The sequence below is a fragment of the Meriones unguiculatus genome, chromosome 9 (genome assembly GCF_030254825.1).
Source record: "Meriones unguiculatus strain TT.TT164.6M chromosome 9, Bangor_MerUng_6.1, whole genome shotgun sequence".
NCBI lineage: Eukaryota > Metazoa > Chordata > Mammalia > Rodentia > Muridae > Meriones > Meriones unguiculatus.
The window spans coordinates 67,047,401-67,071,371 of NC_083357.1; the positions used below are offsets into that span (position 1 = coordinate 67,047,401).

Consider the following 23,971-nt stretch of genomic DNA (forward strand, 5'->3'; position numbering starts at 1 on the left):
TAGTTGGCTTTTGTAACCAGGTCTCAACGTTAGGGCAAATCTGATGGCTACCGTGCAAATGCATGCCGCACCTGTGATTGGAGCTTCCACGTCTATCACAGTCTTCTCTTGCTTCAGGATGGCAGCCCCATCACTGATTATCTTTAAGGCTGCCTCTTCTTCCACTCGGCCTTCTTTTAACAAATGGTTTTTCAAAACTTCCATTTTAGGTTTCCCATTCTCAAATAGTTCCTTCAAAGTTAGCCGCTGCGTTGGAGGAAAAGGGACAGCTAGGAAGAGAAAATAATAATGAAAATATTTAAATGTACACTTAACAATCACGAACAAACTTCTCAGAGTAAACTAAGCCTAGTAAACAATCATGACCTAACTATATCAGAATGTGAAAAATTCCAAGATGCTATGTTTTGATAATTATATTTAAAATGGTCACAGTTCAAGTCATGTTGTTAAATCTGCACATTTATGACACAGATACACACACACACACACACACACACACACACACTGAATAAGCGAATAGATGAATGAATGAATGAATGAATGAATGCAACAAATATATGTGTTTTGATAAAGCAGAAGACTGAAGATGTAGCTGAGCTGGTAGAGTACTTCCCTTGAATGGACAATCCCTGGGTTCAATCCCCAGTTATCACACAAAATCGTCTTGGTGGCTCCCTCTTATAATCCCATCACCTGGAATGTAGAGACAGTTGGCATAGAAGTTCAAGGTCATCCTTAGATACAGAGTTCAAAACCAAACTGGGCAACATAATACCCTGTAGCCATTTAGTATCCACTCTCAATGCTTGACCTAACATAACTTCCAACTATCTGGTAAAACCTTCCAAAGGTATTAGTTTGGCAGGCTGCTAGCTTAGCGTCTACCAACCTCAAAGCTAAGAATACCATTCAGATAACATTTGGACCTACAACTTCGTTGTAACCTGCTAACCAGATGCCTTGATTTATGACTCTTTTTAACTATAAAAAGTCCACATAACAGCATTCAGGAAGGCAGAGGCAGGCGGATCTCTGTGAGTTTGAGGCCAGCCTGGTCTACAAATTGAGTTCAGGACAGCCAAGGCTACACAGAGAAACCTTGTCTCGGGGGAGAGGGGAAACCCACATAATCTCTTCCATCCTGGAACATATTATTCAGGGTATTAATCTTGTCAATTTGACAAGACTTCAAAACCACTCAAAAGACAGACCTCTCAGTATGTCTATGAGTGTGCTTCCAGGGAGGCCTTACTTAGGAGATAAAATCCGTCAACCTCAGTGGCACTCTCCAACAGCAAACCCAGAATAAAGGGGTGCAAGGAAAAGGCAGTATGCACCTGCCTTGCCTACCTGTATGTCTTCCTGGGTGGGTGCATCTGTTGCTACTGCTGCCATCAGACTCTAGCTTCCGCAGCTTCCCAGTACTGCCGTTTCCAGGGAGCTCCAGGTCTTCAGTGCCAGACTGGCACTGCTAAAGCATCTAGCTAAAGCATCTAGCTTCCTAGATTAAGCAGCTACTGTGTTCTCAGACTCTTTGCCACACAGATGACCACCACTGGACCCTATTGCATAAGTCAACCTAATAGATCTCCTTTTATCATAATATATACACATATATTTTGGCTCTTCTATAGAACCCCGGCTATGTGAAAACTGGTACTGAGAAAGGGGCTATTATGTAGTTCCTAGACCTTGTAGGACTGGTTTGTGGGAGGAATTTGGAAGAGTTTGGGGCTGTGAGCTACAGTGGGGCTTTCCTGTGGAGTGTGGAAAATCAGGGTGCTGACAGAAAAGCAGCCAGTGATGCTCTGGCTCTAGAGTTCTCACAGAGAAACAAGGACTTCACTGGGAAGTAGCACTGGGATAGAGGCCAACCACAGTATGTTCTGGAGGGGGAAAGATAACAAAATAAAATAAAAACTGCTGCTTTCTTCCCGAGTCCTGAAAACACTGCATGAGGATGCATTATAATGTAATATACTAGGGCTGGAGAAATGGCTCAGTGCTTAAGAGCACTTGCTGCTGTTGCAGAGGACCTGGATTCAATTCCCAGCACCCACATGTGGCTTACAGCCATTTGTAACTCCAGGGGAGTTCCATGGGATCTGATGCCTTTTCCTGACCACCAAGTGTATCAGGAATGCATGTGCACATACACACATGAAGGTGAAATGTCTATACACATTAAATTTTAAATAATCTTTTTCCCCTGGATTTTGGGTTGTTTTGTTTTGTTTTTCTGAGAGAGGGTTTCTCTGTGTAGCCTTGGCTGTCCTGGACTCACTTTGTACACCAGGCTGTCCTAGAACTACAGAGATCTGCCTACCTATGCCTCTGAATAGGTATACACCACCACGCTTGGCTAAATAATTTTTTTAAAGGGAATATACTATGAATTTTTTTGTGTGTGTGGAGGAAATTCCAAGACAGCTCAACAACCAGGCTACAACATGGTTACTCCTTACTACTCTTAGATCTACAGTGAGAGCAGAAACACCTTTAAAGTTGCAGACAAGGTAGGTACACACAGAGTAGCTGTAATTGCTACTCTGTGTGTAAATTGCTACTCATTTAATAAGAGATTAGCATCATTAAAGAGGATCTTCCCAGGTTGCACTGGGATAACAGGAAAGGTACTCAATAGCCCCAGCTTGTAAAAATAGAAAACCTTTGAAAGAAGGGGCAGAACTAATAAGGCAGCTGGAGGGGTTCCCTGCTCAAAAACAACCAGAGAAGTGTTTTCCAGGTCAGATACAAAGGGGCACAGAGGTTAAGACAGCTGCTGGAGGAGGGAACCAAACGACACCTCGAGCCCCGGCAGGCCACGGCAGCACTGTCCACATGGTGATGGTTTTGCGGCTAAATTCAAGACTTGAGGGGATACTGGAGGCTTGCACCCAGGGTCAGACAGTTTCTCTGCTTCCTGGATGGACACAATGGGACCTGCCTTGCCTCTGCCAAAGCAGCTAGAGCCACTCTCGCTGCCACACCTTCCCTGCCGTGATACACTATAACCTTGAACTGGGAGCCTAAATGAACCCTTCCGTCTTAAGTTGCTATTTGTCAAGTATCTGGTGACAGCAATGAGAAAAATAATATAGAATCCACCCACTTTCTTCCTTCCTGGACCATGGTCACTCATATTCAGCACAGAATCAACTACCTCTTATTTCCTCTGAGGTGAGAGATGTGTTTTAACAATGGGCTAATACAGAAAAAAATGATGTTGCTGTTGTTGTAAAGGGGCTGTATTTAAATAGAAAACTGAAATGCAAGATTTTTATAGGAGTTTAGGACAAAAGCTCTGAATGGAAGGTTTACAACAGAGTAGGTTTGGCCACCTGTCCCAAAATGTCAACTGAAGAGACAGATCAGTGGTGAAAGGCAGGAAAGAGCTCTGTTCCACATGGCTGTACCATGAAGAACAGAAATGTTTGGTGACCTACCATCTGTCTTCAACTTTCTGAAAGGAACTTTGAGGTGTTACAGAATCGAGGAGGAACGCTGTTGCATAGCTGGGGCATTTACATGCCTGATAGCACAGGCAATCTTAATCAGGATGGTCTTGTTGACCATTGCCTTGGTCTATCCTGCAAGGTTCTGCTGGATACAAGGAAGTCTTTACTGCTGGAGGATAACAACAGAGTTCTTGCTGTGAAATTATTTTCTCATAAGAGAGCAGCCTCGCCAGCGCAGTGGCGCATGCCTGCAATCCCAGCACTCAGGAGGCAGTGAGTTTGATGCCAGCCTGGTCTACAAATCAAGTCTAGGAAGGCCAAGGCTATACACAGAAACTATGTTTCAAAAAACAACAACAACAAAAAAAAGGGGGTGGGGAGGTTAAAAAAATAATAAGGGAGCAGCCACAGTTTCCTTCATGAGCTAACTGTTCCTACTTGGCGGGGTAATTCTTCACAGTGTGATCTGCCTACAAAATGCTGGAATTAAAAAAGTATCCTAGATTCCCATATCTAATGAACTTTATATTAGCAGTTTTTAGATATATACTGCTTTAGTAATTAACATGTCTCTGTGCAGGGCTGAATAAGAAAAGATAACAAAAGAGACACACAAAATGAAAGGCAGAGATGCCAATGTTTTATTCAGGCTTTAGTTACCAACTCTGCACCTACAACTGAAGAGCTGGTACTTTTTAGCAAAACCAGTCGCTCAAGTCCCTCTAAGATCATAAAACAGTTAAGATTCATGAAGCTTAGCACTTATCCAAGAGGGCTGGTGGAGCATGTGTGATCTCTGGGGTTTGAGTTTCAGTGTTAAAAAAAAGTTAAAAAGAACCAGAGACAGAGACAGAGAAAATAAGAAATCCAGAGAGTACTTAGATTGAATCCAGCAGAGAGAAACTGGCATTTCTCTCTGCTGTGAGAATACTGTGTAATACTGTGTGTTCAGGACAAGCACTACAGTTCTTTTAGTTGTTCAAAATCAACCTGGTCTAAAGAGGAAGGTTTTAAGAAATCTGAAGCCACAGTTTTAAAAATTAGATAATTAGGGTTCTCTCCTGCATAGGTCTCCACTAAGAACACACACAGTAAATGCAGACAGCCCTGAGCTCAAGCGCTGCTCTATTGATGAACTTGCTAGTTACAAGCTTTCCAGCTATACATAGGTCACCTTGAACCCTTTTCTCTTTTACTTGCTGTTTGTTTTGGATTTGGGCAATGAGGGGGATCAATCCACGGCCTTGCTCCTGCTAGGAAGCGTCTACTGATGAGCTATATTCCCAGGCCTACATTTTGTTGTCGATTTTAATCATTTTTATTTACACATATATACACTTTGACCCATTTTGACATTGGTTATAACAAAACTGACTATAAAGAAATTAGTTTTCTTTTGAAAATAGACACTTTTCTTTTTGAAAAAAATGTGTATCAATTTATTTAAACATTTTCTTACTGTTAAGTGGACTATTTAAAATTTCTACTTATTGTTACAGATTATATTGCTATGAACCATCCTTGGTTTGTTGTTGGTTTTAAGACAGCATTTCTCTGTAGCTCAGGCCAATCTTGAACTTGAGACAATCCTGTTTTAGCTTCCCAAGAGCTGAGATTCTAGGCATGACCACACTCTGCTAACCTTCTTGTATATTTCTTTCCCCAAATCTTTGTTTTGTTAACGTGAACACAGTGACTTAAACCAATAATCACTTATTAGCTTTCATAGACTAGGCACTATGAATCCAGAGAAGACAGTACAGGAGCCTCTCAGCCAGACATTAGAAGGCGCAAGGCTAGAATCATCTGAATGCAGCTCACTCACTCATCCAGTATGCCTGGCAGCTGAAGCTCAGTTCAGGTTTTTGATGAGAATATCTGCATGTGACCTTTCATGTGACCAAGTCCCAAGCACAAGCGCCCGGAAAGAGCAGGCCAGAAGTAGGCTGTGCGCTTCACACCATAGCCTCATATGCCACATCACATCATTCCCAACTCAGACCGTTCAAGCATTCTCAGGCCCTCCCTGGTTCGAGGGGAGGAAAAGTAGATTCCACCTATAGACAAGAATGGCACAAGTCTGTGAGCTCTTGAGGCTTCTCTGGTGCTAAGGCCATTTACTGAAGTAAAAAGGCTGGGCTGGGGCTCAGTGGTAGAGTGACTGCCCACCATGAATAAGGCTCTAGGCTCAATCTCCAGTACTGCCCACCACTACCATCAAAAGCAGAGGAAACTAATACAGGCCCTTGGCTAATCCTTGAAGTCCAAATGTTCTTTTTATAGCTTTTCAATAATTATGAATACTTACTTCTTGGGTTTTGTTTTGGTTGGTTGGCTAGCGGTATTTGCTTTTTGAGTAGGGTCTCATGATACTAACTTTGGATGGTCTGAACCTCGGTAAGCAGGCCAGGCTAGCTTCAGCCTTGTGCTGATTCTCTTCCCTGCCTCCACAGGGCAGAGGCTATAGGCATGCCCAGCACACAAATACGCTCTTCGGTCAGAGGTGGTGGTACAGATGTTATACCCCTAACATGCTGAGCATTACATTAAGTAGCGCTCTACCATGGGTTGCATCCCTAACTCCACAAATATACTAGAAACTAACCAACGCTGGCTGCCTTTTAAAATTAAGAGACACGCTGGAAAAATGGCTTAGCGGTTAAGAGCACAGTCTGCTTCTCTCAGGGACCTGGGTTCAATTCCCAATACCCACATTGCACCTCACAACTGTCTGTAACTCCAGTTCCAGGGTATCCAACACCTCACACAGACACACATGCAGCAACACACCAAAACACATAAAATGAAATAGATCATTAATTTTTTTAAAAAGATTAAGAACTTAATTCTTTGAATTAAGAACAACTCATACTATATGATAATTCATAAAACAGATAAACCAAGCACAGCAAACCACAATGTGTATCACAGATTATCAAAACACAAGGTAGATCCTTCAGATCTGTGTCTGAAGATCCTCTAACAAATCAAGTCAAATATTAAGTCTAACAAATTAAGGCTCTAATTCAGCCTAATACCAGAAGTTGCTGCAACTTCCAGCAACTCTCTAGTTTACACACTCTCACTAGTTCTTACCAAGATGGCAAACTCCTACCTAAAATCTAACAAGTGCTGCTATTCAAGCAGCAGTGCATGGAGAGGGCCTGCCACTAGTGCCTCCCCCTTTTCACCCACTGAGCCCTGCCCACAACTGCCTCCCCTTCTTCAGAGAACACCCAGTTTCCTGTGGATCTGCCTGTTGAAATGTGAAATAAATCCAAGCTGGTTTTTTTTTTCTTTTTTAAGAGTTGGAGAGAAAAACAATAGGGCAAGCAAACTGTAAATCTGTCTATTGTGTTCTCTTCCCTATGATTCAAGATTCTAGACTGTCAACAGTGTCCCAGCCTCTCCTTTATTGTTAGTGCTACGAAGACCTTTACCCTTGAGCATCACCAGTTATTCAGATGCTTGTAAAGGTAAACAATGCAAATCAAGTTTTAAAAAGTTATGGATTGGTGAGATGGCTCAGCAGGTAAAGGTGTTTGATGTACAAGCATGGTGTCCTGAGGTCTGTCTCAGGAGCACACTTGAAGGTGGAAGAAGAGCACTGCCTCCACGTGCATGCCTCTACACATCACACACACACAAACACACAGGCATGCACGTCCTCACACATCATGCACACACACATACAATAATATTTTTCCACAAACAAAACAACCTATCAAGAAACAGTACAGACCTCGATAGCTTGCCTCCCTTAAGTGGTAAATGCCCTTATTTAACTAAAGAATGACTGGAAGTACAGAGAGAAAAAACAAAGAGAAGGCACAAACTGCTTGAAATGCTCAGAAAAATACTAAGACTTGCAAAGCAGATAAACTGAACCGAAGTATCAGTTCCCCTCGATACTCACTGATCTACAACTTCAAAGCCACTCAAATTAGATTTGAACCAACCCCTAACTTTCCCTCGGCTCTTTTACACCTTTTACAGACTTTCTGACTCTTCCTTTCAACATGCTCACAGCTTCCAGGGGATAACATTACTTCCTACTATAAGCTAAATAAGTAGAGTTTATTTTTCACTCTACTGTGTTCCTGGTGTTCTTCAGTGGTGGGCTTTATATTGTTAAGGAAGCAGCTGATAAGAGGGATAAGAAGAATTTTTGCTAAATACCTTTTAAAATTATAGACTAATTATTAGTAAGTAAAAAATGATTGACTTTAGATTTGTGTTTCATTCCATTTTAAGTTCATCAAACAGCACTTCTACTACTACTCTTCAATCTAGTTGGAATTCCCCTGTGAATCAGAGTATTGCTGGATGGCAGAAAATAAAGAAAATTCACTGTTTCTATCAGCCTAGAAAAATGTTACAGCAGTTGAAGGTAGAAATGACCTTGTGATTAACTCACTGAAGCAAGCTGCAGCGCTGATAAGATGTGCAGTGCCTTTCAAGCACTAGGTCTCAAGTTCAATTCTTAGAACTCATGTGAAAAAAGTTGGCACACATAAGGCTCATAAAAAATAATGTGTCGGGGCTGGAGAGATGGCTCAGGGGTTAAGAGCACTGGTTTCTCTTCCAAAGGTCCTGAGTTCAAATCCCAGAACCCACATGGTGGCTCACAACCATCTAAGATGAGATCTGGGGCCCTCTTCTGGGGAGCAGGTTTATATACATACAGAACACTGTATACGTAATAAATAAGTCTTCAAAAAATATCTGTTAAACCCAAGCTATTAGCTTGGGTTTGCTGGCCAGTTTAGTGTGCTCACTTATGATCAATAAGGACCTTGGTATCTTTTTTTGCCTACTTTCCATGCATATGGCTAACTTATAGTTCTTTAAATATAGGTGATTAAAAATACACTCACATATTAAAGCTAGCTAGAACATCGTTATACATATTATAAGTGTTTCCCCAAAAACATTACTTTTAAAAGAAGACTTTTCAACCTAGACAATATTTCAAAGCACATTTTATCTTTCTAAGGGCTGCTCATCTCTTTCAAACTTTCAGTTAAATTTGTTAGTAACCTATCAATCTCACAACCTTGTTTTAACCAAATTAAGTCATCTACAGGAACTCTGCATTAATTTTATATAGAGCCACTACACCTACTTTTTAAAATAAAGTTATTGATGTTTAAGGACTATCAGCTGCCCACTATTGTGTCTGAATTAATAGTTTCTCACACATGTATAACAATCAATATACAAAATATTCCCATCATCCTAACTTTCTCCTTCTAGTCAGGATTGGTGGTTTACACCTATAATTCTAGCACTGGGAAGACTGAAGCACAAGGTAGACTTGCTGAGAAGTTTAAGGCCACCAAGAACTAAATAGCAAGACCCTGTCTCAAAACATGCATGAACAGATAGGGCTGGAGAGATGTTTTAATGGTTCAGAACACTTTCAGAAGACCAGAGTTTGGTTTCTAGTACCCACACAGGAAGGATCACAATTGCTCCAAGGGATCCAGTGCCTTCTTCTGGCTTCTTTGGGAGTGTGCATGTGTGCCAGGGACCCACCTGCCTTCACCTCCCCAGCACTAGGGTTACAAGCACAAGCCACCACACCTGACCTTTTACAGGAATGCTAGGATCAAACTCTGGTCCTCACGCTTGTAGCAAGCACTTTGTGCACTGAGCCATCTCCCAGCTCCCTACTTCCTAGTATAAATTAAAGTGTTATGCCTTGGGTCAGAATGAAAATAACCTGAGAGATCAGTAAGGTCTAAGTCTAAGCAAAAACTGTATAAGCAGAACAGATGCAAGATGCAATTACCAAAATAGGCAGGATTTGACACAGTTCTAGATCAACTTCCAAGAGTTCTGCTTCTTAAGAGAAACAGGCACGGGGCTGGAGAGATGGCTCAGAGGTTAAGAGCACTGCTTGCTCTTCTAGAGGTCCTGAGTTCAATTCCCAGCAACCACATGGTGACTTACAACCATCTATAGTGAGATCTGGTGCCAGATACCTTCTGGCGTTCAGGTATATATGGAGGCAGAACATTGTATACATAATAAAATAAAAAACTCCTAAACACACACACACACACACACACACTAAAGTAACAGGGAAGTGGTTATGTATCTTAGCCCTGAATCCAATCCAATTCTTACAGAAACTGAAGAAAAAGTCCAAGATTTCAAATACTAAGTTATTTTTAACATACTTCATACCTGAGTTGCACTAAAATATTTTAAGAAACTTGAAGCTCTAACTTAAAAGAAAGCCAAGATTATCAGGTACAGTTTATTACAGGCACCTTTAATCCCAGCACTCAGGGAGGCAGAGGCAGGTGGATCTCTGTGTTCAAAGCCAGCCTGGTCTACAAAGTGAGTCCAGAAAAGTCAAGGCTACACAGAGAAACCCTGTCTCAAAAAACCAAAAGAGAGAAAGAAAAAAGAGCCAAGATATATAAAACCATGACATTTACCTTTCTGGTATCAACTTCAGCACTTGAAACAGGCCACAAACTCACTGACCTCTTCTCTCTAATGATGGGGCATTTTATTCTTCTATCATTTACTTTCAAACCCAGACTGTTGACCTCCCTAATTTTTATTTAAAAACAATAAACTTAATCAGGTATGGTGTTTTTATTTAAAAACAATAAACTTAATCAGGTAAGGATCCGTTCAAGAACCTTAGCTACATTGCCAAAGGCTACCTGGGCGACTGTCTCAAAACAAACCAAGAGCAATGAGGCCAACACTGAGGAAATCCACTTGCCACAGTTAACATCATCTTCTTCCTTACCGACGAGAGCTGAGAAGGACTGATGTGTAGGATCACACACCCCACCTCTTTATGAAGCTTAAACATCACAGTTATCTCCTACACCAGGTAGAGAGATTAACAGTATAAATACAGTCATCCAGTGTCACCTTTTCAAAGGCTGAAAGACTGCACATTACTAACATAAACACTCAATACCTAATAAGCCTATGCTTCTATTTTCAGCCTAGAATTCTGGGTAATAATGACATTTGTTAAAAGTGAAGTTCTGGAATCTTTGCTAGACAATGAGCTAGAAAGGTTTTTAAAGTAAAATTCTAAAATGCTAAGGGAAAAACACTTGGGAAGTAATTATATTAAAGTAATTATATATATATGTGTATATATATATACTATTGTCTATATCACTGTGTGGTAGCATGTGACATACAGAAGATCAACACAGGAGTCTCCTTTAACGAACCTTATTCTACTTAATTAAGATAAAACGATTCACATAAAACAAGGAAAGGCGATGCACACAGCACATGCCTGTAATCTCAATACTTGGGAGACAGAAGGAAAGGCAGGAGGATCACCTCAAGTTTGACGACAACCTGGCCTATGCAGCAAATTCAAAGCCAACTACCTACCTAAGAGTCTATCTGAAAACAAAACAACAACAAAAGATATGAACACAAATGTGGAATACACAAGGCACGTAAAGACAACTACACACAGTGCTTCTTCTGATATCTTCAATTTCTTTCTTCAGAGACTTGGAAGTTTTTTTCAAACATGTCTTTCACTTGCTTGGGTAGAGTCACACCAAGGTACTTTATGTTATTTGTGGCTATCGTGAAGGGTGTTGTTTCTCTAATTTCTTTCTCAGTCCTTTTGTCTTTCGTATACAGGAGGGCTATTTATCTTTTTGTAGTTAATTTTGTATCCAGCCACTTTGCTGAAGGTGTTTATCAGCTGAAGGAGTTCTCTAGTTGAATTCTGGGGTCACTCATCTATACTATTATGTCATCTGCAAATAGTGATACTTTGACTTCTTCCTTTCCCATTTGTATCCCCTTGATCTCCTTTAGTTGTCTTACTGCTCTAGCTAGGACTTCAAGTACTATGTTGAAGAGATATGGAGAGAATGGGCAGCCTTGCCTTGTCCCTGATTTCAGTGGGATTGATTTAAGTTTCTCTCCATTTAGTTTGATGTTGGCTATAGGTTTGCTGTATATTGTCTTTACTATGTCTTTAGGTATGGGCCTTGTATCCCTGATCTCTCCAAGACTTAAAACATGAATGGGTGTTAGATTTTATCAAATGCTTTTTCGGCATCTAAGGAGATGATCATATGTTTTTTCTTCTTCAGTTTGTTTATATGGTGGATTATACTGATGGATTTCCGTATATTGAACCACCCCTGCTAGCCTAGAATGAAGCCTACTTGGTCATGGTGGATGATATCTTTGATGTGTTCTTGGATTTGGTTTGCAATTATTTTATTGAGTATTTTTGCATCAATGTTCATAAGAGAGATAGGTCTGAGTTCTCTTTTTTTTTGTTGGGTCTTTTGTGTGGTTTAGGTATCAAGGTGACTGTGGCTTCATAGAATGAGTTTGGTAATGTTTCTTCTGTTTCTATTTGGTGGAAGAGTTTGAAGAGAATTGAAGTTAGCTCTTCTTTGAAGGTCTGGTAGAATTCTGTGCTGAAACCATGCTGAAACCCTGAGCTTTTTTTTTTTTTTTTTTTTAAGGGAGACTTTTGATGATTGCTTCTATTTCCTTGGGGGATACAGGGATATTTAATCTATTTACCTGATCTTGATTTAATCTTGGTAAATGGAATATATCAATAAAGTTAAAATTGTCCATTTCATTTAGGTTAGAGTCAGATGGAAGAGGAGGAGGACCTCCCCTATCAGTGGACTTGGAGAGGGGCATGGGAGGAGATGAGGGAAGGAGTGTAGGATTAGGGCTACAGCTGTGATACAAGGTGAATATACTGTAATTAATAAATACAATAAAATAAAAATAAAAACCAGGGGCTAGAGATGGCTCACTGTTTAAGAGTGCATATTGTTCTTGTAGGAGACCCAAGTTCCATTCCCAGGACCTTCACTGAGTGGCTTACAACCATCTACAATTTTAGCTCCAGGGGATCCATAACCCTCTCTGGACTTCACTGGTACCTACACTCACATGTACGTGAACATGCACGCACACACACACACACACACACAGACACACACACACACTTAGAAATAAGACAAATCTTCAAATCTACATTAAAAAGGAAAGTCCCAATACCATGGCACTGGGCTCACGCTGGGATGAAACGCGTGGTGCCGGGCCACGGGGTGGAGCCATGGCCAGTATAGTGGGAGCAGTCGGACTGACCATTGCTGCTGCAGGATTTGCAGGCCGTTATGCTTTACAAGCCATGAAGCACATGGAGCCTCAAGTGAAACAAGTTTTTCAGAGTTTACCAAAATCTGCCTTCAGTGGTGGGTACTATGGAAGTGGGTTTGAACCCCAAATGACAAAACGGGAGGCAGCACTGATGCTAGGAGTGAGCCCTACTGCCAACAGAGTAAAGACCAGGGGTGCTCATCGACAGAGTGTGCTCTTAAATCACCCAGACACTGGAGGACTTCCTTATAAAGCAGCCAAAATCAGTGACGTTAAAGACTTACAAGAAGGACAAGCTAAAAAATAAAGTAAATGTGATGAATTTTAAGCCCATTAGTCTATGTATGAGTATATTTTGTAATAAAAATGCTTCAGAGTATAATTTGTGAAAATGAAAAAAAAGAAAAAAAAAAAAAAAACAAGGAAAGTCCCCTTTGAGTGTTACAGGATATTAGGTGAATGTAGTTATTTAGAGAGGGTGTTTGTTTAGGAACTTTGCATTTCTAAGAACTGAAATTGCTGGGAAGGATCTCCTCCATCTTTGGATTGCCTGTATACACCTCTGGCACTTGAGGTAGAGGAAGGAGAAAGGAAGAGGATAGCAAGCTCAAGGTCAGCCTGAGATAGTAAGAGCTTGTCTCAAAAAGTCAAAGACAATAGTCAGTAAGATGGTTCAGCAGGTAAAGGCTCAGGCTGCCAAGACTGATGGCCTGAGTTCCACCCTGGTAATCCACACGAGAGAAGAGAACCAGTTCCTGCAGGTTGTCATCTGACCTCCAAAAGCATGGACTAGCCTGTCAAACCCCCTTACCACCACCACTACAAGTAAATATATAACGTAGCACTGTTAGTTTATTTCAGTCACCCTGCTATGCAACACACATCACAAGATTCCTCCTTCCTGTCACAAACTCTGCACTCTCTGCCCAACAGCCCTCCATTCCCTGGCGCCCCACCCTGGAGCCTCTAGGCCGCTCTCCACTTACTTCAGCTTTATGAAGTCCCCATGGAGGGCAGACCTCGCAGAAGTCTTTCTGGGTTTATTTCACTGGTTTATTCTGTATTCCAGATTCATCTATGCTGAAATGACAGGATCTCCCAGATGAAAGCACACTGTGTGTTGTGCGAATGTTACAGTAATGGATACTCAGGCTGATTCTATAACTTGCCTTGTGAATAACCCTGCACTGAACACAGGAGTATAGATATCCCTTCAAAATAATGGCTTCAGTTTCTTTGCATATATATCCAGCAGGGGAATCCAGGGTCACATGGAAGTTCTATTTACTTTTTTTGAGGAACCTCCAGACCACAGGAACATTAACGTCTACAGTGATAACATGTTTTCCATAATAGTGCAGGAAAGTCAAGATAACGAACTTGGGGGTTGGAGGACAGCTTAGCCAATGAAGCACTTTGCTTTGAAAGCATGAGAGCCTCAGTTTGATGCTCAGAATTCATGTAAAAATTCTGTGTATGACTGGTAATCCCAGCACTAGGGAAGCTTTCTAGGGCTCAGTGGCCAAGCCAGTCTAGCCTAACTGGTAAGTGGCATACCAAAGAGAGACCTTGTCTCAAAGACGGTTGATGCTATTTCTTTCTTGGCCTCCACATGCACACAAACCACATTTACATTTACCCTATAAAAACACGCACCTCCACACAACACAATAATAATAATAATAACAATAATAATATATTTACAATAGCCTTGGACAGCCAAATCTCCTTTTAGCATGCAGCACCCATTAAAACAACTCCACTTTACTTTTAAACTTCTACAACACCTAGCCATCAACAGAGAAATACAAGTTAACTCTCATCTTCTCAGCCACTGATGATAAAATTTTAAAGATGATCAATTTACAGAATATGGGAGCAAACCTTTCACACCCGATGTGGTCTAATTTAGTCGTCCACTTCGCCATGGGCATTAGTCACAGGCAGCTCCACGGTTCTAAGGTTCTGTTACATTTTGGGGGAGGCAGGCTATTAGGTGCTATACTGTGTGAATACATCCCAGGCAGTAGTTAAGCTTCTAAGTATAACCAAAAATGTGTTCAACGCGGTAAGAATTCATCAATACTTGTTTATGAATAGACGGAACTCCAAAATCCTATGTAAACTACAAAAAAGGGAATTTCACCAATTTTCTCCTTAAGAATTTGAAGTTTAAATCTTTGCAAAGGTAAGGAGACTTAAAGTTGGAAAGCACAATGTATTACTCTGATTTCACATGCCAGTTTACATGGAACAGGTTTCCTGTCAAATTTCCTCCAGATTTATGATTAACACCCACCCACTTCTGTGTTGGGGCCTCAAATATGCTAAGCAAGCTCTACAATGAGCTACACCTCCGTGAAAGATTAATGTAGAATGACTGCTAGCATTTGCTAAGTGCCTACAACTGGAAATGTGCTATGCACTTCACATACACCTCTTTAAATCTACTAGCTACTACTATTTTAAATCTATGGCAAGGGAAAATAAGAAAGTCACAGAAGTTGTAAGGAGCAGCACACATGCTCTTCTTTCCCATACTATTATTTAAAAGATAAGCTTTTTACAATCACACTTAAACATTTCTTAGGCACCCGGTCGTGTGCTATACGACTGGGTATTCAGCTTTAAGGATACACTATTAGTGCTCTTGAAAAGAACCGTTTAGTGTGAAAATATTGGGGGGGGGGGGTGACTGAAGGATGGAGCCAGGGTTTCATAAATATTAAGCAAGCGCTCAACCACTGAACTATACTGTACTATTTACAGCATGAAAACCCCCAAGTGGTTGAAAAACTGGGGCTGGAAAGAAAGCTCCGTGGTTAAGAGCATTTCTGGATTCAGTTCCCAGCACCCACACAGTGGCTCACAAAGATCTGCGACTTCAGTTCTGAGGGGCCCAACACGCTCTTCTGGCCACACATGATACACATACATACATGCAGACAAATGCTCATACACATAAAATTAAAAAAAATAAATAAATCTTTTTTTGAAGTTGTAAAGCAGTTAAGATTTTTTTTTAAACCTTGCCAGTAAGTGACTAATATTTATTTATTATTTATACTGTATACGACAGAAGATGGAATCAGATCTCACTATAGATGGTTATGAACCACTATGTGGGTGCTGGGAATTGAACTCGGACCTTGGAAGAACAGCCAGTGCTCTTAAACTCTAAGCCATCTCTCTAACACAGCAGTTAAGATTGTTAATGGGAGTTCATAGGAAATAACCGCAGCAGTGGTGGCTGCGGCGGCAGTGGTGAAAGCAGCATCTGCTACGTACACAGAACTTAATGTGTGCCTGCCACTGCCCTTTGGACAGTCTATCAATCCGTCCTGTCACCATAGAAGTTAGTCTTCATTATCGCTCTTCTAGACAAGCAAACTCCAACAGGTTTGTCCACGGTCGTGCAGCTACCTATGACAAGAAAGAATTTGAATCCAGGTAAATCTGACTTTGATAAAGCTTTACAGCCATGTAGTAGAGGAAAAAAATGTCAGAATTCCTCTCCACTCTTGAAAGACAAACGGATGAGGCAGGCTGTAGGATAAAGTCTATAAAAAAGTAATGCCTAGTCACAGATGGAAAAGACCAGGGACCTGCAGGCAGTGGCTGAGTGGGCTGGAGATGGAATGTGAGATGTAAAAGAGGAAGTGGAGAGAAAGGTTAGAAGGGTTTAGCATTCAGGGAAGTTCACCAACTTAGACTCTATCCTCCGGGCAGGAGGCGCTCACGGAAGATTCCAAGTGTAAGAAGAGTCCTTTGCGCTAGTCACAGATCCTGAAGGCAGCTTGGAGGAGAAAACAGTACGAGCAAAAGACCGCTCAGTGGATAAGGAGGATGTGAGAGGGAAACCAGAAGGCCAGCTTACCTCATCTGGTGGGACTGGCTCCACAGTGAAAAGGAGAAGAGCTAAAATGATTGTTAGCTCGTCACTTGAGCCAATTACCAAACGACTAAGAAAGTAAGCTTAGAATTTTTTTTCTCTTCTCACTAATAGTTTTAGTATTTTATCCCTCAACCTTTTTTTCATCCTCACTTCAGTCTAATAAAATGAAAAATTAACTCTGCTCGTGATGTACTTAAGGGATTTTTTTTTAAGACAGGGTTTCTCTGTGTGGAGCCTTGGCTCTCCTAGACTCACTTTTGTCCACCTGCCTCTGCCTCTCAAGTGCTGGGATTAAAGGCGTGCACCACCACTGCCTGGCTAGAATTTTTTTTTTTATTTTTATTATTATAGATTAGGTTGATAAGTTTACTTTTAAGAAGATCAAAATAATCTTGCTATCCTCTCTTTAAGTTTTTTGTTTTTGTCTTTATTTTTTTTAACTTATTTTATGTGTGATTGTTTTGCCTGTGTGAGTGTATGTGTAGCGCACATATGTCTGATGACCAGACATCAGAAGAAGGTGCTCTGGAACTGGAGTTACAGGTGGCTGTGAGCCACCATGTGGATCCTCATTAGAGCAATGAGTACTCTTAACTGCTGAGCTGCCTCTCCAGCTTCTTAGTGGAATCAGTCACTTGCCCTTGTGCCCTGTTCTTCACTTTACCTCTGTCTATGGCACTTCTGATGTACCTGCCTTCTCTTTCCTCTTTGGGTACATGCAGAAGTTTTTCCATGCATTAAACTTGAAAACTGTTAAATGCTGTAAGTTTCATGACTAGCAAGGTTCAGACTACATTTGTAAAGATTTATATTTATTTTATATAGATGAGTACTCTATCTACATATACACATGCGTGCCAGAAGAGGGCATCAGATCCCAGTATAGATGGTCATGAGCCATCATGTGATTGCTGGGAACTGAACTCAGGACTTCCAGAAGAACATGCAGTGTTAACCTCTGAGCCATTTTTCCAGCTCCTACATTTTAAGACAGACAGATAGACAGAGAGAGGGAGGGAGGGAGGGAGAAAGGGAAAGAGAAGAAAGGGAAAGAAAAGAAAGAAGAAAGGGAAAGAAAGGAAGGAAGAGAAAAACAAAAAGAAAAAAGAAAGAGAAAAAATAAAAAACCTCTCATGACACCAAAAGAAAAAAAATCCACAAACAACAACAAAAAAAGAAACTTGAAAAGTGGGGAAGGGGGTGTAAAAAAATTTCATAACTTAGTTCTTTGGGTACCTAGTTGTCTGCTCCAGATACCAGCAGTAAGATCCCAGCCCAGAGCCTCTGCATTAGAGGTGCATAGAAACTTGACTTTCAAAGTAGAGAGACAAATGAACACAGTTAGGATACACTGTAGATGACACCTAATAACACTTACTGAAGTAGTGAGATCCTAAGAGGTTTTAAGCATAAAATACGCTGCAGAAGAAGTTAGCCACCAGACAGACACTGGGCACAAGTTCACCTCTTCATCCTATGGATAGGATTCTACTCACATAACCTGTGTACTTCAAAACAGGTGTTTCTTGGCTAGGCTGATGGTTGTTTGTTGACCCTTCTAATAATATCATCTGCTTTTTAACCTTGGCGTTTTTCAACTGTGAATGAGTTCCTCCTAAGAACTTAAGTAACTGGAGATCTAGTATGCAGTTGGGTACAGTGGTACAAACCTGTAAAGAAGTCCTTCTGAAAGAAGAACTGCACCAATTTGGAGGCCAGCCAGGGCTTACATAGCACAGTCATGGGGCAGAGGGATTGATTATGAAACTGTGTTGATATTTCTTAACATTATCTTAAGTTTCCACAATCATATCAAGTCTATGAGTGAGGGTAGATAAGAAAAATTATTACAGATGAGATTATTAATCAGACACAAGTGTCAATAGAGACACAAAGTAAAAAGCCGGGTGTGACATTGAATAAAGTCTTTGACTGAAGCCTTGGGCAGCAGAGGTCACCCTGATCTGTTCCAGTGAGTTCCAGGCCAGCCATGCTATACAGTGAGACCCTGTCTCAAACAAGAAAGCAAGCAAGCAAGCAAACAAACAAATAAATTATGTTATAATGACAGTGAGGGCTGGAAAGATAGCTCTTCTGTTAAAGGCAAAGGCTCACAAGCAAAGAATAAAAATACAATGAAAGTCATATTTTAGGTGCTAACCAAAACAAAACAAACAAACAAACAAAACCACCACCACAACAAAAAAAAAAATCACTCATACACACACAAAAGGCAACTCCCCAGAAGCAGGAGTTAAGCAGGTTTTCTACCTCCTTCAGTGTCAGAAAGCTGCATTCAAAGGCCATTTAAAATGCAATCATGTCCACCCACCCACTCTTCTCCAAGATTTGCTCACACAAAACAATTAAGCAGACTTTAAAGTTAACAGAATATAAGACAACCAAAAATAACAGGTTTGGCAAGATGTGAATAAATGCACACAACTGTCCAGACAAAAGAGCATCAGATCGGGACCTGGAGCCCAATAGGAGAGGCTTTTCTGGCTCAGTCATATCTGGCATGTTTTTCTTTCTTTCTTTTTTTAAAAATAGGATCGCAAGCTGCCCAGACTAGACTTGATGTCACTTGATAGCAGAGAAGGACCTTGAACTCCTCATCCTCTTGCCTCCACCTCTCCAGTGCTCCAATTACTGGTGTTGGTAAATGCAACACTGGCTTCACAACCCAACTTTGTTAAGAGACTTTAAACTATTTCAAACTCCGGAAAACTGAAGAATAAAGTTACACAGAATCTGACATTGCTGTGGTCAAGTGCTTATGCTAACATTTTTATATGTGAAGTGAATCTACATATTATAAAGTATCTGAAATCATTTACTTTTATTAACTTAATTTAGGCTTGGGGCTGGAGAGAGCAAACAGCACCTGCTGCTCTTGGAGAGGACTCACGTTCTGTTCCCAGCACCCACATAACAGCTCACAAAGCCTGTTAACTTCCACTCTGAGAATCCTCTTCTGGCCTCTGAGAGCCTCAGGCATGCACATGGTACAATCCTTACATGCAGGCATGATAGTCATATATGTAAAATAATATATTTTTTAAAGAGGCCGGGCATGGTGGTGGCATGTACCTTTAATCAAAGCACTTGAGCAGAGGCAGAGGCAGGTGGATCTCTGTGATTTTGAGGCCAGCCTGATCTACATACGGAGCTCCAGGATACCCAGGACTTACATAGAGAGACCCTGTCTCAAAAAAGAAAAAAAAGCCTTAAACCAGGAATGTAGTATGTAATCCCAGCCCTTAAGACTTCGGTGGGAGATAACCACAAGCTTGCCTGGCTGGACAACAGACCTGCTCAATCGCTCACACACAGAGAGGCTTAGGTCTTGAGTATATACAGCATGTGATAATCTGTAATTCTGCTAAGGAGCAAGTTTGTATCCTATTGTGCAAACTGTAAAGATGGTGTTCACTCAGCTGTGAACATACTAGCAGTAAACCACACCTGCGCTTCAGGTGTCTTTCATTTCACTTCTGTGTAGTTGTAAAAAACAGTCATTTAGAAACATCCTTTATACAATATGGTGGAAATAACTGGTACAAAAGGCGATTAGACTTTGAGGTTCTTGAAGGTCTGAGGGTGGCACTAAGCCTTGCTCAGGTCTTATTCATCCCGACTTGACACGGGATTCAGATTTAGCTGGTTCCCTTGCCTACCTGAGAAACAGACATATTTTGACAGAGAAAAGTACTGGAAAGAAAAAGAGGAATGAAACACTACAATGGTACATTGTCAAGAAGTCATTTTAATGTAGAGGAAAACAGCCAACAACCTCACACAGCTGAATGCACTGGCCATATTAACAGTACAATTCAGAAGTTAATGTACCTAACGATGACCTTAATGATGTCCACCAGACAAGGTTGTATGAGTGATTTCTGAGTATTAAAAGTGGCATATCTCCTCCTTATTAGCTGGATGCTATGAAGACTTACACTAAAGTGATCATGACACTTTAGCTGTTAAAGGACTAACATCCATTCTATGAACAATTGACTTAATTTGTTATCCCTACCGATAATACATTCTGAGGAAGTAAGTTTCGGGAAAGTACCATATGTACTGTTTGGCAAGGCAGACAACCAACGTTTATGACACTAATACTGTCCTCCTCTGCGTGAGAACTCAATAGGCTCCCCTTCAAAAAAGATCATTACTGACCTTAGCTTCCTTTCTCCTAATATTGAAATGAAACGGAGAAGAGGATTTTAATAGTTTTCTCCCACTATGATGAAAGCCACCTCACCCAGAAACAGCCGGTCTAACCTGCGTAGAAAACGGTGTTCTCAAACCAACTATTACTATGGAGGGGGGAGGAGGAGGTCTTACAAGCCGGACAACAGAAGCTACATGAATCAGTGGTTATGTTTGACAGGTCCTATTGGGTAAAGGGCAGAAACTATCCCACAACGCCCTACAAGATTTAGAAACAAGCACTTTTATGTTTTCTTCTTATAGTAACAATGAAAGTCAGGTATAACGGTAGACACCTCAGAGACTGTTATTCACCAGTTCCCTCCAGCCAAAGGGAAAACAGAATCCCCACACGTCAAGAAATGTGTAAGCCCGGTTAAGCATCGTTAAGAAGAGCTGTGTTACTGTGATCTCGTTTCTTTTAGTAAAAGCAATAACGAGACAAAGCGGGCCAAGCGTGCACAAGGATACCCACCACACCCCTCAAAAGATTGTCGAAGGGTTAGGCACGGAGCAGTAAGAAAGAGGTGAACCTAAGGAAAGGCACGACTGGTGAGTCCAGGGAACTCCCTGCTCTCACAACCCTAGACGGCATCCTGTCGGCATCCCCAGACAGGGCCAGGGGGGAAAAGTGAAATCAGGAGAGACCGGCTGGATGCTATGGGAGTGGATAGCGGGCGCGGGCGCTCTACCCACCTCCCGCTAGGTACCCGTCCAGCAGTTACCGAGGACGCCGGCGGACGGCCGCCGGCTCCTCCCCGCGCCCTGCAGCGCCTCCCGCCGCTGCCTCCATCCCCGCTCCTGGAGTGCCCGAGCCGTCGCCCGACGAGGGCCGTTCCCCGCGGCGCGCTCGGCACCTTTGATGACGCGCTCGGTCGTGGAGATCTGACGGTACTTCCCGGACATGGTCTCCTCCCGGCTCCGGCGGCCCGCAGGACGCGAGCCGCCGCCTTCCTCCCCAGCAGGCTGCGCTCGGCGGGCCGGGCAGGGCCCCGGAAGACGGGGCGCCCACGGCTCGGCGGGGACGACCGCGTCGAGGGCGACGGCGACGGCGGCTGAAGGAGACAACTTACGGAGACCGCGGCTGCGCGCGACCGGGTCCCCGCGTGCGCGCCTCCGCGCTCACAACTTCCCGGCGGCCGCGCGAGCCGCCGCCGCGCTGTGCGCACGCGCGTCCCTCGGCTTTCGGCTCCGGATCCTTGCCGCCGGCTGCTGGACCTTGTGGGGCTGATGCTCTCCGCGCTGCTGCGGGCAGCCCCAACCCCAACCTAGATGGAGCATCTCACAGCAGCCCCTGGGGCCGCGAGGGCAACTGCGATCTTGGCAGCAGGCCGGTGTCCTGATTCTCGGCGGCACCGAGTCTGTGCCCACTCATCAGACAGAGCCCCTGTCTTTGTTCCTTAGCACTGGGTCCCCCCACCCACTTTTGTCTCTAGAAGAAATGTTCCATGATACCCTGTTCCCCAGCTTACCCTCTCCTATTCGCCAACCCCTACACCTTGAACCACCTAAAATCATCATGTTTGTTGCATGCAGCTTTCATCTTGTATCCTAAGCAACTTCGTGCCCATCCTACTTCTTCTAGTCCAGAGGGTGGGGCTCCGTTTCTGAGCAGCAGCATCTTCTCTCCCTTTCTACTTACAAGAGAAAGCAGACTCACCGGCTTCTGGAACGCCTGCCCAGACGTCCTTGAAAGGATGAAAGGAATCGCCTTCTATCCAACCTTCATATGTGTCACCTGCCTACTCAGGTGCATTGATTCTACAAGGTACAGTGACACCGCACCTACCTCCCTATCGTGTGTGTGTGTGTGTGCGTGCGTGAGTCTTTGCATTTGTGTGTGCTGTTAGACTTGCCCGTACGAGCACATGTGAGGCCAAAGGTCGAGGTAAGGTGTCATCTATTGATCTTACCTTTAATGTAAGACACAGGGTGTGGAGAGCCGCTTGTTTGTCAGGCTCTCAGCGGAAAAACGTGTTTTCACTCTGGCCTTCACCTGGAGACAGGGACAGGGAGGGTGTTTTGCCAAGTTCACTTCCTTTTGTTTGTGTGAGGAGCACAGACAAGTGGTCGAAAAAACAAGTTTGACTCCTGGAACTCCTTCATTGTAGTGAGGTACTTTGCTCTGACCATAAAAAGGGACTGTGGAATAAAGCAGTGTGACGGTTTCTACTGGCAGCCCTCTCCGACAGATCCCATGTGTAGTGTATTGTGTGTGGGTTTTTTGCTTGGTTGTTTTTTAATTTTCTTTCAGTCCTCACTCCCCACTCAAAAACTGTTTGACTCTGCCGGTGGGCTCCGGCAACAGGGTCCATTAAACTTGAAGCTGACATTCCAGCTAGACTGGATAGCTAGCAAATCCTCTCAGATCTGTGAGCCTCTCCTTCCCAGAGCGGTTGAGGTTATAAACACCACCACAGCTGAAACAAGGTTCTACTGGGATGCTGGGGGTTCTAACAGGTCCTCATGTTTGTGCCAATGGCACTTCATCAGTTGTGGAGTGGCTCAGCCCTAGCACACACCTTTAATTCAAATGTTTTCTGTATGTAAACAGGATTAAATAAAGCCAACCCTAGGTCAAGAGGCAAAGCAAGTAACCAGCTGACAGGGATAAACAGAAAGGAGGGACACTGAGAGAAGGATATTTAAGACAGCATGGAGAAGAAGAAAGGGCTTTTGGCTTTTTCCTTCTGGGATGTGAGCTGGGTAGGAAGGTCAGCTGGGTGCTTTCTCTGCTTGTCTGAGCTAGAAGGCTTTCACCCCAACATCTGGCTCCTGAGTCTTCATTGGTAAAATGGAACATTTGGAATTTTGCTTTTATAACAGCATATTTATTATGTGGTTTTCCCCCCCACTAAATGATCAAGGTGGAGACTATATCCCTGGTGTTTGCTGATGATGCAAGGAACAACAAAACTAAACAAGCCTCCTCTAAAAATAATTTCATTTGCTCTTGTGCGCAGAGGCTGAGGGAAGTATAATTCCAGCGTAATAACCAGGACAATTGGAATATTGTCTTAGTTAGGGTTCCTTTGCTGTAATAAAAGGCCATGGTGGAAAGCAACGTGGGAGGAAAGGGTTTGTTTCAGCCTACATAATTAATTATTTGCATGTGCCTTTGCCTGCAGAGGCCAGAGATGTTGGACACCACCCTAGAGCTGGAGTTTATGGTGGTTGAGAGGCACTTGACAGGGGTGCTAGGACCTGAACTCAGGTCCTCTGCAAGAGCAATACACATGCTTAGCCACAAGCC

The 23,971-nt window shown here is 42.5% G+C and overlaps 2 protein-coding genes across 6 annotated transcripts in view; one reads left to right on the plus strand and one right to left on the minus strand.

The window, feature by feature from the left end:
- Positions 1-21,841, minus strand: part of Ppp3cc (protein phosphatase 3 catalytic subunit gamma) — a 68,424-nt gene extending 46,583 nt beyond the window's left edge. The window contains exons 1-2 of one of the 5 annotated variants that reach the window (XM_060391400.1): positions 21,576-21,841; positions 72-269 (exon numbers count right to left, since the gene is read on the minus strand). In XM_060391400.1, the coding sequence (XP_060247383.1) occupies positions 72-269; positions 21,576-21,624 (247 nt within the window). In that variant the 5' untranslated portion in view covers positions 21,625-21,841. The other 4 variants (XM_021642405.2, XM_021642406.2, XM_060391401.1 and 1 more) reach the window with 4 other exon arrangements.
- Positions 12,562-12,912, plus strand: LOC110551670 (mitochondrial import inner membrane translocase subunit TIM14-like). Its single transcript, XM_060391412.1, has one exon. The coding sequence runs from the start codon at positions 12,562-12,564 to the stop codon at positions 12,910-12,912; it is 351 nt and encodes a 116-aa protein (XP_060247395.1).
- Positions 21,842-23,971: the final 2,130 nt, after the last annotated feature.